Source organism: Monopterus albus, unplaced genomic scaffold (genome assembly GCF_001952655.1).
Source record: "Monopterus albus unplaced genomic scaffold, M_albus_1.0 scaffold106.1, whole genome shotgun sequence".
In the NCBI taxonomy this organism is placed as follows: domain Eukaryota; kingdom Metazoa; phylum Chordata; class Actinopteri; order Synbranchiformes; family Synbranchidae; genus Monopterus; species Monopterus albus.
The window spans coordinates 2,156,198-2,170,566 of record NW_018127986.1 but is presented as its reverse complement, the minus strand read 5'-3'; the positions used below and the strand labels follow the sequence as shown (position 1 = coordinate 2,170,566).

Below are 14,369 nucleotides of genomic sequence, written 5' to 3'. Positions count from 1 at the left end.
GTCAATTCTATTACTATTTTTTATGTCCACACTTAAATTATTCCATAGTTTTACCCCACTTATGGAAATACAAAATCTTTTTTTGGTTGTACGTATAGCATGAATTTTTAAATTTAACTGACCCCTTAAATTGTATCCCCCTTCCCTTTCATTAAATAGTTTTTGAATTCCACCAGGTAATAAATTGTTCCTGGCTTTATACATAAACACAGCAGTCTTATATCTCACTAAATCGAAAAATTTTAACAATTTAGACTGTATGAAAGCTCCATTGGTGTGATCCCTATAACCCATCTTATGCACAATTCTTATCGCTCTTTTTTGTAATATATACAATGGTTGAAGTGAGCTTATGTATGTGTTTCCCCAGTTTTCAACGCCATACTCTAAGTATGGTAAAATCAATGAGGAATAAAAAATACCTAGTGCTTTCCCGTCCAAAATATATCTAACCCTTGCCAATATCGATATATTTTTTGCTATTTTGTACTGAATGTATCTGATATGAGATTTCCAGGAGAATTTGTCAACTATGACACCTAGAAATTTAATTTCATATACTCGTTCCAAAAGTTATTTAATGAAAGGGAAGGGGGCTATAATTTAAGGGGTCAGTTAAATCTAAAAGTTCATGCTATATGTACAACCAAAAAAAGATTTTGTATTTCTATAAGTGGGGTCAAATTATGGAATAAATTAAGTGTGGACATGAAAAACAGTACTAGAACTGAGGAGTTTAAATACAAATATAAATGTATGTGTCATTCAAGATATACGCAAGAATTAGAGATTTAATCAAGATTGCATGAAGGAAACCATCTATTTAAAGTTTTCTGTGTATTACTTGTTGGTCAAGAAGAGAATTTTACTATGTTTAGGTACTGCTTGCAGCCAATGATGCAGGAATTTTTTGTATAAGATGATGTTCTGGGGTAGGACTGGATAAGTCTGACTTCTTCCTACTCCATTCAAACATGTGCTGGGTATAAGCAAACTGATTCTGGATTAGCAGTGGTTGGCTTTGTGTAATCATGTGTGTGTGTTGATGTCATTTGTTCTGCATGTTTGAAAGAATAAATCAAATCAAATCAATGATGCTCACTGTGCACTGGTGCCCAGTGAATGATAAACAGCGCAGGGTGTGGTGGCAAGTATTTGTGACTGACTCTGTTGACCTCGCTGTCCTTTCTTTTCAGATACAATGGACAAAGTTGAAAACAAGCCCAATCTGCCTGGTAAGAACGATGTTATTTCTATCCTTGCACATTTTGTTAACACTAAGCTCATCCCTCATTTTTAAATCCAGAAATAACCCAACTGTGGCATGACTCTGGCATGGACCTGGTGTGTTATGTTATGGTTTTTTGGATACTGCTCTGTAGGTTGTGTTCTTGTGCTGTTATCATTTATAAATAATTGGCTATTTCTCTCTTTATCCTTGCTCAATGTTGTGCTGAGTATGAGTTTTCTCTTTTGTGCAGTTCTTGGATAAGGTGGAGGTGGTGATGAGGACGTGTGAAGAGCCTCGTCCGCCCAATGGCCCCTCTCCTATAGCTATCACAGCAGGCCAGAGGTAAGTCGACATACAGTATGTGATGCTGGATAATGTACTGCCTATATATGACTGGTCATGAACATTGCCATGGCTCCTGTTTATGCTGTGTGTCTACAGTGAGTACGGCTTTGCTGAGAAAGTGGTTGAGGGCATGTCTGTTAGGATCAACTCCATTATCATCAAGGTCCAGGCTCGTGCCTTCCATGCCTCCTTTGAACTCTGGCAGCTACAAGGCAACAGCCTCAACCCCAAATGGCAGCGCAGTGATCTCCGCTACACCCGTATCACTGACCCAAAGAGAGGAGAGGTATGGTGCAGCAGCAGGCTGAAATTCATTTGTGATGCCCAGCTGAGTGCAGAGTTGCACCACAGAAACTGTGTGTGCTCGTTAAGCCTGATGTAAACCATTTAATCAAACAAACTGTTACACAGATATAGCAAATTACTTTTCCTTGTCACAGTGGTGCCAGTTCTTCCATATAAATATTGGAACATGGTGTGTTTTTCTGTTTGATCCCAGCTGGATGGTGTCGTGTGTTTTATTGTTTCAGGTGTTGACATTCAAAGAAATTAACTGGCAGAGTCTGCGAATCGAGGCAGATGCTATCGAGAGTGATGACCAGGACCTGGGCAGCACCCCATTACGTCTCATCACCAACCAGGGACGGATTCGCATTGCTCTAAAACGCAGAGTAAGACTGTGTTTCTACAGTTCATGCACTCTTTTGTCATAGAGCTGGTTGAAGATCACAACCGTGAACTCACAAATGAGTTATGTTTAACTTTTCATTGTTCTGTCTAGATAAAGGACTGTAATGTGTTGGCATCCAAGCTGCTTTTCATTCTGGATGACCTGTTGTGGGTGCTGACAGACTCTCAACTCAAAGCTATCATCCATTATGCCAAATCTCTCAGTGAGGCCATGGAGAAATCAGCCCAGCAGAGGAAGAGCATGACTGCTGAATCGCTGCAGGTCCTCCCTTCTTCTACTGATGTTGTACATTTATTCAGTAGCCCCTCACCCTGACAACAACATAACTCAAGGAATTCTGACTCCAAATTGTTTGGCGCAAAACTATTTCTGCATAGGTTTTCTGTACATTATACTGTAGGTCAAACTTGTTTTTGATTCCCTGTGATATCTGTGTTGCAAAATAACTTTTCCTAATTTTGGTGTTTTTCCTCTTGTGTGGTTTAGACTGCTCCTCCATCTCCTGGCCTCCACAGCCTGTGGACAGAGCCCACACCTGCTCCTGCGGGCACCCCCAGCAACATGAGTCAATACTTTGATCTCTATGATGTCAGAGAGTCCTCTTACCACACCTCCATATCCCGCTTGGATTTACACATATGCAATGATAGCTCTTCAGTGGATGAAGGTTTGTTGGGAATAACTCAGCACTGACCAAAAGATATCAATGTGTAATCTTAATTCTGTTGTCGCTTGGGTATATTTATACTGGCAGGGGCAGTTTGATACCGAGTGAATTCTATGAAATATCGGCATATTTTATGTACAATTATGAATGTAACTGGGCTGCTTATTGTCACTACTGTATTGTGATCTAAACTATACTATACTAAACTATTCTGTATAAAGCCAGTGTTGACATTAATATACTGAATTACAGAGTATTTGATGGATAAATACTGTGAAGATGGTTTTTAAACAGCTATAATACGATATTCCATAGATGAGCCTCCCCCGCCGGGTTTACAAGGTGCCATGCAGCTGACCTTCAGGAAGCTGGGGTTTGACTACTACCCTGTCCACAGACCTGGTGAGCGTGATGACTGGTTCTTTTCTGCAACCACAGTTTAACTGCAGTTTGCCCAGAGGCATTGTCCTGCTCCCACTGAAAGCACAGCATTCATTCAGGGCTAGCTGTAGTCCATAAGGAGAAAGGAAAGGCCTCTTAAGAATTTACAGGGAATTATATTATGGATTTATTTGTTGTCACCTGGTTTTGAATTTATTTTAAGGCTAGACCAGCCCCCAGGTTTTTTCCACAGTCAATCTTAATGCTTTGTTGATTTATTTTTTTTCTGAAGTTTTGTCATTTTTGTTGTTCATTTTTAATCTTTTATCCCAAATTGTATTTGTAATTATTCACAGTCACAGCAATTATAACTACTATTGTAATTTCTAAATTAGTTTTATGTCTAGATTGATTGCTCAGTCATGACTGCCCTTTGATGCTGTAATACAGCTGATGGGTGCCGACACTGGGAGCGCCACAGTGTAGCCATGGAGGCTCAGGCCCAGTGGGCTGGGAAACTGCTGCAGGAGTACCAGAGGAGAGCAGAGGCCTCTGGGTTCCCAGGGCCACATACTGAGGTCCGCCAGCCAACAAAGGACTCCCCTGCAAAGGCAGTTAAAGGTGGGAGTGCAGAATCAACATAAAGATTTGTCATTTTATAGAAATGTGTTGTCTGTCCTCACCGCTGAACATGGACTGAAATATTAAGATGCAGTCATTCTTAATATAAGAAACAGTGGTGTTTTAAACAGTTCAATCTGTTGGCATGTTTAACTTTTGGGACAACATGAGTGAGAAGTCTTGAAAATGCTAAAACGACTTGCATGTTAACAAATGCATCTTTGTGACAACCAAGCAAACTCCATCTGCCGATGAAGAGCGTGTGCCACGATTGAAAGCTAGTAAGAGGGCCTCATGTTGGGATTGTGTTACACACTCAGCCAGATAAACAACTGAGATGCAATAAACAACACACAAAAAACAAATTAAAAAACATGATTACTTCTCCGTCACCATAACAAAATGTTACACAATTGTAATAATAAAGGCAAAAAAACTGACCTAGGGCTCAGTAACGATAACATTTTTGAGATTAGAAAGGCCAAATCCTAATCTGTAAAAAATCATTTTGAACATCAGTGCTCTTGCTTTTGTGGAAGAAAGTTGATCTAGTCACTAAGTGTGTACTCTCTTCTGCACACACTGCAGATGGACAGTGTAGTCCCAAGTTAAACTCCTGTGACAAAGAGCAGTCAAGCAGCAGGACCACTGTGACAACTTCTGCAGACTCATCGCTGAAGAGGCTGAGATCTAGCTGTGTAGTGGTCAGGATGGATGACGTGGACATTCACCAGGCAAGCTTTTATCATCTGCTGATTTGATTTACCTGCTCCAACAGATGCTTTACACATGGATGGACTTCTATCCCTCAGTGCACACAGTCAGCCACTACCTCTGACAAGGCTAGAAGTCACCTGAACATCTGAAGAATTTAGGCAGTGATAAGTGTTTTTTTTTTTACAGAACATTAGCTTCATGAAAAAGGCATGTCAAATTATCAGCCTTAGAGACATCGGTCTGACAGGCCTTACGAATGAAACTTACTCTCACATCAGCCATTGGATGTGTTTTATCAAACGGCTGATCTGATATATCAGATCTGTCACTTCACTTGGCTGCTCTGGTGCCTTTCATTTGATACTGAGAATTCCCCTACCACTTCAAATTAGGCTGGTTTTGCATTTTCTCTTGGGACATTTCACACCTCTCACCATAAAAGAACACAACAGTGCCAGGGTTATTTCAATTCCTATTTTCACAAATCTAGAGACACCCAGGGGAAATTCTGTACATCTGGGTCTTCACCTTCAATTCGTGACAGTCATTGATGGCCAGACTTCTGTTTTTGTGATAAAACCTTTTTAGCTTTGTTTACTCTTGTACCTTGAATGAAGAAGGTAAATGAAAAATAAAATCCCCTATTCATTAGTGATATTTCGACCATTCAGGTGTCCACAAGGGGCCATCAGAAGAAGAAGACCCAGTCTTTACTGTCCTGTAATCGTAAAGCTCTGGGTCTGCCAGATGACATACCAGCAGTTCATCTGCAGTTTACTGAATACTACCTTCCTGACAACCCCAGTTTATCAGGTATTGTGCAGCTCTGCCATGTTTTTGTGCATTGTGTTGTTGTTGAAATATGTGAGTCCTCTAAAATGTCTTTAACAGGAATTATCCCTACAGCACCTCCATAGGTTTATATTATGTGTACATTTACAGTACATGACAGAAACTTAACATACTAAGTAACTTGTACATAATATTTTCTGTTCATTATTTTTATGTATTGATGCAGTTCTTTATTGTTAGCATTTACTGTGAAAGTGGAATTTATTTTTTAGTTGCTTGTCAATGATCAGATTGGTTGTGTACCATGTCACAGTTGGAAACTAAGATAAAGAAAAATGTCCCCCATCAGAATCTCTTGCCTGTTTTCCTTTTTCCAGTGCCCACCTCAAACCTGTACGCCCAGTTAAACAGCCTCCAGCTGTGTGTGGACCCAGCCAGTGTGTTGTGGATCAGTCTGTTTTCCAGGGGTCTGCTGCACACTCTGGACCAGGTCAAAGCTTTCTACCATTTGCAAGACAGTAGCAAGGCTGAAGAGCATGTAGACATCCGAATGGATGCAGCTCAGCTCAAGGTGAATACATGTGGATGCAGCTCAGCTCAAGGTGAATACACAACTGCTTTTATAGTACATGTTAGTGCATTGTATTTTGTGTAGTCCATTACTTATCTCTGAAAGTTTTATAAATAGTTTTTGTTTCTTTTTTTAGCTAATAATCCCCTTGGATTCCTCCATACTGGACCATCCAGAGCGACCACAGTCCCTCTCTGTTACTATACCCCAGATGGTTCTCAGCAACACCCGTCACTGCCCCCATGGCTCCAGAGCTGATCTCTACAATATCTATGACAAATTCGCCAACTGCTCTTTCTTCAATTTCACACCACCCTGCCCTTACCCAAGAGATCTGAGTGCCTTTCATCCCATTCCCTCTGCCTTCCTCAATCACTCTCAGGAGACAGAGCCCCAGCCACTGGATAGGAGGCAGTTACGGTCCCAGGATGTCCTGTCTCTCAGTCTGTCCCGTGTAACCCTGGGTTTCGATGGAGCTCGGCGATACCCCAAAGGAAGAACCCAGCCTTTTGTTGAGCCTTTTGCCATGTCTGTGTGGATGTGTCAGCCCTCCTCCTTCAGTCCCAGCGCAGCCCACCAACCTTCTCTGGAACAGGAAGAGGCTTCGCTTGCCTCTGTCCATGTCCTTGCCTACACCGTCACACCAGTAAAGATGTGGCTCAACCACTATCAGTATGTAGCTCTGCTGCGGATGAAGGATGCCATGGCTCGGCTGGGGGCGGAATTGGGCCAGGATCTACAAGGTGTCAAACAACCAGAAGGCCAGAAGACAAAACCTACTAGTGTTTGTGTTGCCCTTATGGTGGACTCAGCAGAACTGGGTATCTTGTTGCCACCAGTCTGCTCAGAATCAGAGGAAGGGGTCTCCCACACTCCCGAGACAGACAGCCCCAGCATGTCAGACTCTGAGGCCTTCCCACCTCATCACTCTACAGATGTGGCCCAGGATGTCAGTGGGTTGGAAAATGGCATCTCCTCTATCAATTCAGCTGGCACTGCATTTGAGCAGGATGGGATGGTGGAGGAGGCATCTGAGGCAGTCGAAGAGGGGGCGGAGGCGGATGGTTTGACAACAAAGGAGGACGTTCCTGTCCTTTCACCACCCCTCTCACCTGGACACTCCCTTGTCCTCTCCCGTGATCCATCCACCTTCAGCCTGGAGGGTGAGCTGTCAAGCGCCATTAACGTCACCAAGGATGTGACCAAAGATGCCATTAGTGTCTCGCTGGACCTGACAAAAGGGGCATTTTCAATGACAAAAGACGCCTTTAGCATGCTGAGTCGTGGCTCGGGGATGAGCAAATTGTTTAGTCCACAGGCAAAGTAAGTGCTAGTGCCCTCCTGCTGGGCTGTTGGTTGTATGATGGTGTTGGTGTGTCTGGAACCCATAATGTGCACCACATGCCTTTACTGGCTGTTCATTAACAGCTCTGTGTGTTTATATGTGTGTGTGTGTGTGTGTGTGTGTGTGTGTGTGTTCATAGGGAACAGGTCCAGCATTCAGATGAGTCTTCTCCCTCTTTATCTGCCAGTCTGCGCCTCCAATCCATGAAGCAGTCACCTTCTCAGCAATCCATTGATAGTGCTATCCTGGATGGCAGCCTGCCAGATGAAAATGTCTTCTTGGATAGTGATGGCAGCGACAGTTTTGTGGTTCTCATGGACTCAGGTGTTAAAGATACTACCAGTTTTTCAAAGCCATTTCTCTGAATTAGGTGACATCTACTGTAAATTTGCATCATGTCTCCAGAGTCAGGTATGGAGTCAGCGCGTCCCAGCAACACTCCAGCAGGCAGCCGAGGCAGCCCAGCCCCAGGGACAGAGGGAGGTTCATCAGCTGACCTCAGCAGCTCCCTGTCCCAAAGTACTGAGGACATGTCTCAGGATATGGTGGGTCACTGTGTTTGTATAACAGATGTCATGAATAGGTTGAATTTATCAGTGGGGTTACATCGTTTTCCTGAACAAAAATAAATAATTAATACAAACTTGTCCTTAGTAATTTTAACAATGAAATTAAAATCTTCATTTCAAATCTAAATCTGCAGTGATTTAAAAGTGACTTCATTGTGATGTACTGTTGTTACAGTCCTCAGTGTTGTTGCTGATCCTGAGTGAAATGGCCTGTACCATAGAAATAAAGGGGGAAGACCAAGTCATGGCCGTGGAGACCCAGAATCTAAGTCCTGTACAGATGGGTAATGTCAAGGTGTCTGACCTGCTGGCTGGCCTTATGCAAGGTAACCTGGGTTACTGAAAATCTTTGATCAACAAACTCTTGAAATATCATTTCAGACCTTTTCTAATCACGTCTGCCTGTCTTAGCTAGTCATATTTTACTCGTTCTATATTTAGATTAGTATTTCAGAGGTTTCATAAAAAGAAAAAAAATGAGAAAATGTAAATCAGTCCCGCTCTGTCTTCTTTATCATCCTTGAAGTTTAGTTAAAGATCCCCTTCAGATATATTTTAAGACATAAAAACACAGAAAATTAATTGTGTGAATTTTTTTTTTTAAATAAAGGATAGGTTCAGGATTTTTCAAGTTAACCTTAAAACAATATTGATATGCTCATTTGTATGTGGGAATACAAATGACTAACTCTTCCTACTCTCCACATGACCCTGAAGGTTTCCACCTAGAACGTGACTACACTGCCGATAACGGGGCCAAATGCACTCCAAAGTTTGTCTAAGACTCAAATAAACTTTCAGCTGTTCCACTAAGCTAAGACAGCTTGAAAAATCCTGAACATGCCCTTTGAATTAAATACTTCAAAATTCTTAGTTACCTCTACTCCATCTCCCTCACTGAAAAATGCAGAATATGGTCAGATTTTTTTATTTCAAAAGTTGAACTGCTGACTGTAAGATGTCTTCCAGGGTCCTACACAAGTCCAGTTTTGCAAAACCGCACCCAAAAAGCTCTGTATCAGACCTGACCCATTACCCGCAATTACCTCTAAATGAATTCTGGACCTACAGTGGGTACGGAAAGTATTCAGACCCCCTTAAATTTTTCACTCTTTGTTATATTGCAGCCATATGCTAAAATCATTTAAGTTCATTTTTCCCTCATTAATGTACACACAGCACCCCATATTGACAGAAAAACACTGAATTTTTGACATTTTTGCAGATTTATTAAAAAAGAAAAACTGAAATATCACATGGTCATAAGTATTCAGACCCTTTGCTCAGTATTTAGTAGAAGCAGCCTTTTGAGCTAATACAGCCATGAGTCTTTTTGGGAATGATGCAACAAGTTTTTCACACCGGCACGTATATCTGTGGATTGATGCAGCACCTTAGTGACAATTTTGTATTCACCACTAGCTAGCTGACTTTAAGGTCAGGCTTTATAGGACATATCTGCACCATCTAACAAAGACTCACTCAGATATCATGTAAAATAATGACTTGTATCTAATCTCAGCAGCATCAAACCCACAAATCATCACAGGTTTGATGATTGGCAGCAGTGATGAGTTGAACAGTGTAATCACAACAGTGAACAGTTCTTTGTTTCAGTAGCTCCAGGTGGACCAGCCCAGACGCAGGACAGGCGGAGAAGGAGGGGCTCTCCAGCAGTGTGCATGCGAGCAGAAGTTGGCTCATCTGCATCACGACATTCTGTTCTGGCTGAGTCTTTGGGTTTCCTGGATATCAGAATGCAAGACTGTCGGGCAGAATTGTTAGCCTCCACAGTGACCAACATTGGGCCTTTTCTCGAAGATGAATTCAGTGCTGACGGTCAGCCGATGCAGTTACACATGAGCAACGTCACCGTCGTTCTGAAGGTTGGTTGTTGACACTGTCTAAATTTGGGGCCAACTCATTTTGAATTTGCTCATTATTAGTAGTTAGTTGAGGTACAATTTACATTTTAGTTGAAATAGCTTTCATAACTATTGGGTGTCTTTTTGTCCCAAAAAACAGACCTTTGAGGACTGTCCACTGAACTGAAAGACCTCAGCCACTGTTTGATTGCTAGTTTTGATATGTGTGTCTGTGCAAGGCAGTAGTGACACAAACTGGATCATCTTGTTAATTAAATGCAAGTTGAATTGAATCTTTGGACAGGCTAACTTCTTAGAGTAAAAGGCATGGAGCGGTAATGAGCTGCCAGTGCTGAGGTACATGTGATGTGTTAGGATCCCTTCCTTTTTTTTTCTCAAGGATGATAGTCCTAGAATCTACCCTACAGCCCCTCAACCTGTCCCCGTCACATTCATTGTGGACCAGCTTCTCCTTGAGCGCAGTGACGATGGCATTTTGAGGCTCAGAGGTGGGCAAGAAAAGTTTTTTGTCTTTAATTTTCTGTACTATGACAAATGTGATGCTAGTCAGTATTGTGCATACACCCAGTTATCAGCATGACCATGAAGCATAAAAACCACAGATATTCCTAACACATGTACAGAAAGTGATCCTTTCCATTTCCTTTTTTCATTGCAGCTGAAGGTACAAACCCTAAAGCCCCAGCAGGTGTTCCTGTGGCTGGCTCAAACACCACAAACTGTTCCTGCCCTCTTCAGCAGCAGAGTGAGGTAGGGGAGACCTAACACAACTGTAGACTGCATATGCTTCAGCTTAGTGTATCTGCAGCCAGGGCAATAGACAGGATTTCATAAATACTGTTGCCATTGGTTTGAGAATGAGTTGATGTAGTCACTGATCATTATCCTGCTGACCATTTCTGCACCCAAAGAGAACATTATATATAGAAACAGATTGCAAAATCATCCCCCGTAATATAAGGATGTCATTTCAGTGTTAGCTACAGATCTCTCTGGCAGTTTAAGGATCCAACAAAAGGACCTCTTTGTTAGCTGTTAACAACCATGTATCAGTCTTAAAGCTGTGTGTGGTTCTGTTTTTCACAAAGCTTGAAGTTTGGTGGTCTGTTTAATTTTGGATGGCCACATGAACATTCAAATTGTAGCAGGTTTTCCTCGTGTTTTAAATCCAGCATAAATCCATTTATCCACTGTTTGAAATACAGTTGTAATGCTGGTCTCCTGTTTCTGGTCATCTGTAAGAAAGACAATGCAGTGCAGTACACAGGACTGACTGTGCAATGGTATTGTAATTACACCAGTTACTGTCAGTCAGAATCTGATATCCATCCCCTTGGCATGTAGCCTTTAGACAAAATGCTTTAGCTGTAGTTGGACCTAACTCATCTGATAATCCTACCATTACAGAGACAGACCCTTGAGTTACAGCTTTCTGATGCCCAGGCTGCCCTCACCCAAGCCCTCAGTGACAGAGATCACCTCCTTCTGGAAGTCAGGAAATATGACCCCACGTTTACTCTCTGAGCCGTCCTGTCTGTCACCTCTGGTCCTGCTGAGGAACTGTGATCCATTGTATCAGGATGTCTGGACATTGGACATGTCATGAAAAGAAGATGAATCCAGTGTGCGGTTTTGGATCACTCTCCACCTCCTATATGATGCCATTCATGAGATTACAGGAGTCCTTTTAACAACTGCAAAAGGGGAACCTAATTTATAGGTATGTCACTGGTACTACATTTTTATCGGGCAGTGCAGCTCTTCCTCACTGCTGTACTCACAAATATTTCCTGTTAGTTCCCTTTCAGGGTAGACATTGAACCCATTGTGTGGTTTGAGTGTTGGACACACAGCATGCAAGGGTGAATATCATTAAGCTTTAATTCTCTCCAGTTAATTATTGCCGTTACGGAGTACATTTAGCGATGAAGTGCTAAAGCTAAATAGACTTGAAAATGTAGAATATTTGTTACGTGTAAAATACAATAGATCCACGTGTTTCTGTTTTCAAAGTATTAGAAAATACTATCTGCTGTTACTTGTTGAAAGCATGTTGTCAAAGGTAGGAAGCATTGCACTTTTTTTTTTTTTTTTTAAGTAAAAGCAGAAGTACTCTACTGCCGTAGAGAGACGGATGCATCATTACCTTGATTGTGTTACCTGGTTACACACACTAATGAAGTTCTCAGCATGGGTTGAATCATTTTCTAGTGATAGATTATTCTTTGGGTGGTGACGTGTCAATCATGCTTCTTTTTGTACTGTGAAACAATGTGGTTGAATGTGTACTTAAACATGAAGCCTTTCCGTCTCTTCCTCAGCTGTGGAGAGCAGCTTGCACAGTAGCTTCAGTACTGAGATGGAGTTAGATTTTTCACCCTGACTCTGGTTTTAAACAGGTTTGGTTTATTATACCAGTTATCAGATGATACTTGATCTCCTTAAAGCTTGTTTTGAAGCTTGGCAGGAAACAGACTGCTAGTATTACAACATACTTTGTACACTTTTATCATGTGCAGTGGTCATACATTATGAAGTTGAAAACTTATTCTGTATGTTGTTACTTGTATATTTATTATTTAGATTTATTAAGAATGTTCTTTTTGTTAGATCACATTGACTGCAGTGTACTAAAGCCATAAGAATCAAAAAGTGACTTAAAAAAAGTTATGTTAGGAGATATTACTAATTCACTACAAAAATAGGTACTTTCAGTAATTGAATCCTTGTCTCCAGCAGAGTTTGTCTATCAGACCAGTTACCTGTTTAAATTCCTGTCCCTTCATCTATGCAGTAATGTGTTTGTGTAACATACATTTTATGAATATTTTCATGAAAACAACCTCTGTCAGCTATATTTTATGAACAGATGTTCCATTGTTAAATCAATGGCCTTTGGAAGCACAAGTTATCCACAGTAGTGTTTGCTAAACTGTTATCAAACCCTTCTCTTCCACTTATCATTGTTCTGCTGTGTACTAGGGAGACCTCTGGTGGCTGTGACTTGCTAGAAGATCCCCCTTTCAAAATGTTACTTGCCATCTTTTTCTTTCATTTTTTTTAAATCTTTGGTTGCCTTGTAACGTATGACTGACATATTTGTATTCTTAAAGTGGGATGTAAAACATGAAAGTTTGGTTTAACCAAAAACATGACAAAACAGTGACACCACATTTTTGATGTGTAGTTCTTCAATTCTGAAGATGACTCATGGCAAAGAAAAATGATGTACCTATCAGGTTTTAATATTTTCTCACCAATTGCATGTGGACACACCCTTAATTTGTTAGTGTAGTAAAGCAGAGATACTGCCTTTAACCTTTTAAGTATCACTTCTGGTTGTAATTTCATCTCAGCTTTTGATTTTTTTGTCTGGTCTTGGTATGAACACTTCACTGAATGCCCCATGCTGGAAGCAACATGTAGCTGTAAAGTTTGCCCAGTGTCCCTCTCCTCAGCCAGGCCTGTGTTAAGTAGCATCCCTATTCTACTGACAAACTAGTGCTCTGGAGTTCCATCTGATCAAAGCATGTTACACCACACCAGGTTTCAGTGAACCCTTACTCAGTGTGTCATGCAAAAAAGGAGATGGATGGAGTGAAGGAGGACTCACTGGATGCATGTACTGAAGTGATGTATACAGTAATTTATGCCCTGCACTTGTGTGGTAAATTCACTGGAAGTTACACTTGTTGTAATGTAAAAGACTTCATAGGGTTGCAGAGGATGTCTTGTGAAATCTGGCTAAGTGATGAAAATGTTGAAGACCCAATGGGCAGTATTTTTTACTAGCTGTGTGGAATTGCATGGAATTTTATATTGTCTTTATCACTTCGGTGAGACCAATATAAAATTGGTTCCGTGAACCAAGTGGAGAATATTTAACAAAAAAAAAAGAATAAATTGCTTAACACATTTCAGTTGTGCCTTTGTGTTTTAATAGAAAATGCATGTTTACGTGGAGCAAGAAAAAGGCAGCTTTTAAAATGTACAGAATCTTCAAATTCTCATTTTGGTTATTTTACTAGCATGTCTACAGTTTGTCTTCAGCCTCAGTAAAAACAAGTATATATTTCTGAGATGAGCTGAACGATAAGAAAAAGTAATTTTGTCTGGAAAAGGGTTCCATTATCAGTACACCTACTCCAATCTTTTCTCCTCTTGATAAAAGCAGCCACATCATGAGATTCAAAGATTAATGTAATAAGAGCAACTATTTTTTTTGTGATTTTATACTATGTAACAGCATCTAAATATGTTTGAAATGTCAATTTAAAATCAAAATGAATAAGCTGTGTGCTTGTATGGCTGTAAAAATAAAGTTAATATTTGTAATTTTAGGTGACAATGGCGACTGCATGGCGGTCGGGGACAGTGCCTCTGGACTGGCAGACCGGGGTAGTGGTCCCTCTTTTCAAGAAGGGGGACTGGAGGGTGTGTTCCACCTATAGGGGGATCACACTCCTCAGCCTCCCCGGGAAAGTCTATGCCAGGGTACTGGAGAGGAGAATTCGACCGATAGTCGAACCTCGGATTCAGGAGGAACAATGCGG

At 41.1% G+C, this 14,369-nt stretch overlaps 1 protein-coding gene across 3 annotated transcripts in view; it reads left to right on the top strand.

Moving 5' to 3' along the window:
• Positions 1-14,153, top strand: part of bltp3a (bridge-like lipid transfer protein family member 3A) — a 19,298-nt gene extending 5,145 nt beyond the window's left edge. The window contains exons 3-21 of one of the 3 annotated variants that reach the window (XM_020610730.1): positions 1,197-1,235; positions 1,482-1,573; positions 1,673-1,862; positions 2,107-2,247; positions 2,358-2,528; positions 2,754-2,934; positions 3,250-3,336; positions 3,766-3,936; positions 4,525-4,670; positions 5,325-5,466; positions 5,823-6,016; positions 6,153-7,339; positions 7,549-7,685; positions 7,767-7,906; positions 8,106-8,256; positions 9,548-9,816; positions 10,196-10,304; positions 10,475-10,566; positions 11,224-14,153. In XM_020610730.1, the coding sequence (XP_020466386.1) occupies positions 1,197-1,235; positions 1,482-1,573; positions 1,673-1,862; positions 2,107-2,247; positions 2,358-2,528; positions 2,754-2,934; positions 3,250-3,336; positions 3,766-3,936; positions 4,525-4,670; positions 5,325-5,466; positions 5,823-6,016; positions 6,153-7,339; positions 7,549-7,685; positions 7,767-7,906; positions 8,106-8,256; positions 9,548-9,816; positions 10,196-10,304; positions 10,475-10,566; positions 11,224-11,340 (3,756 nt within the window). In that variant the 3' untranslated portion in view covers positions 11,341-14,153. Of the gene's footprint in view, positions 1-1,196; positions 1,236-1,481; positions 1,574-1,672; positions 1,863-2,106; positions 2,248-2,357; positions 2,529-2,753; positions 2,935-3,249; positions 3,337-3,765; positions 3,937-4,524; positions 4,671-5,324; positions 5,467-5,822; positions 6,017-6,152; positions 7,340-7,500; positions 7,686-7,766; positions 7,907-8,105; positions 8,257-9,547; positions 9,817-10,195; positions 10,305-10,474; positions 10,567-11,223 lie in introns of all 3 variants that reach the window. The other 2 variants (XM_020610729.1, XM_020610728.1) reach the window with 2 other exon arrangements.
• The last annotated feature ends 216 nt before the right edge of the window (positions 14,154-14,369 follow it).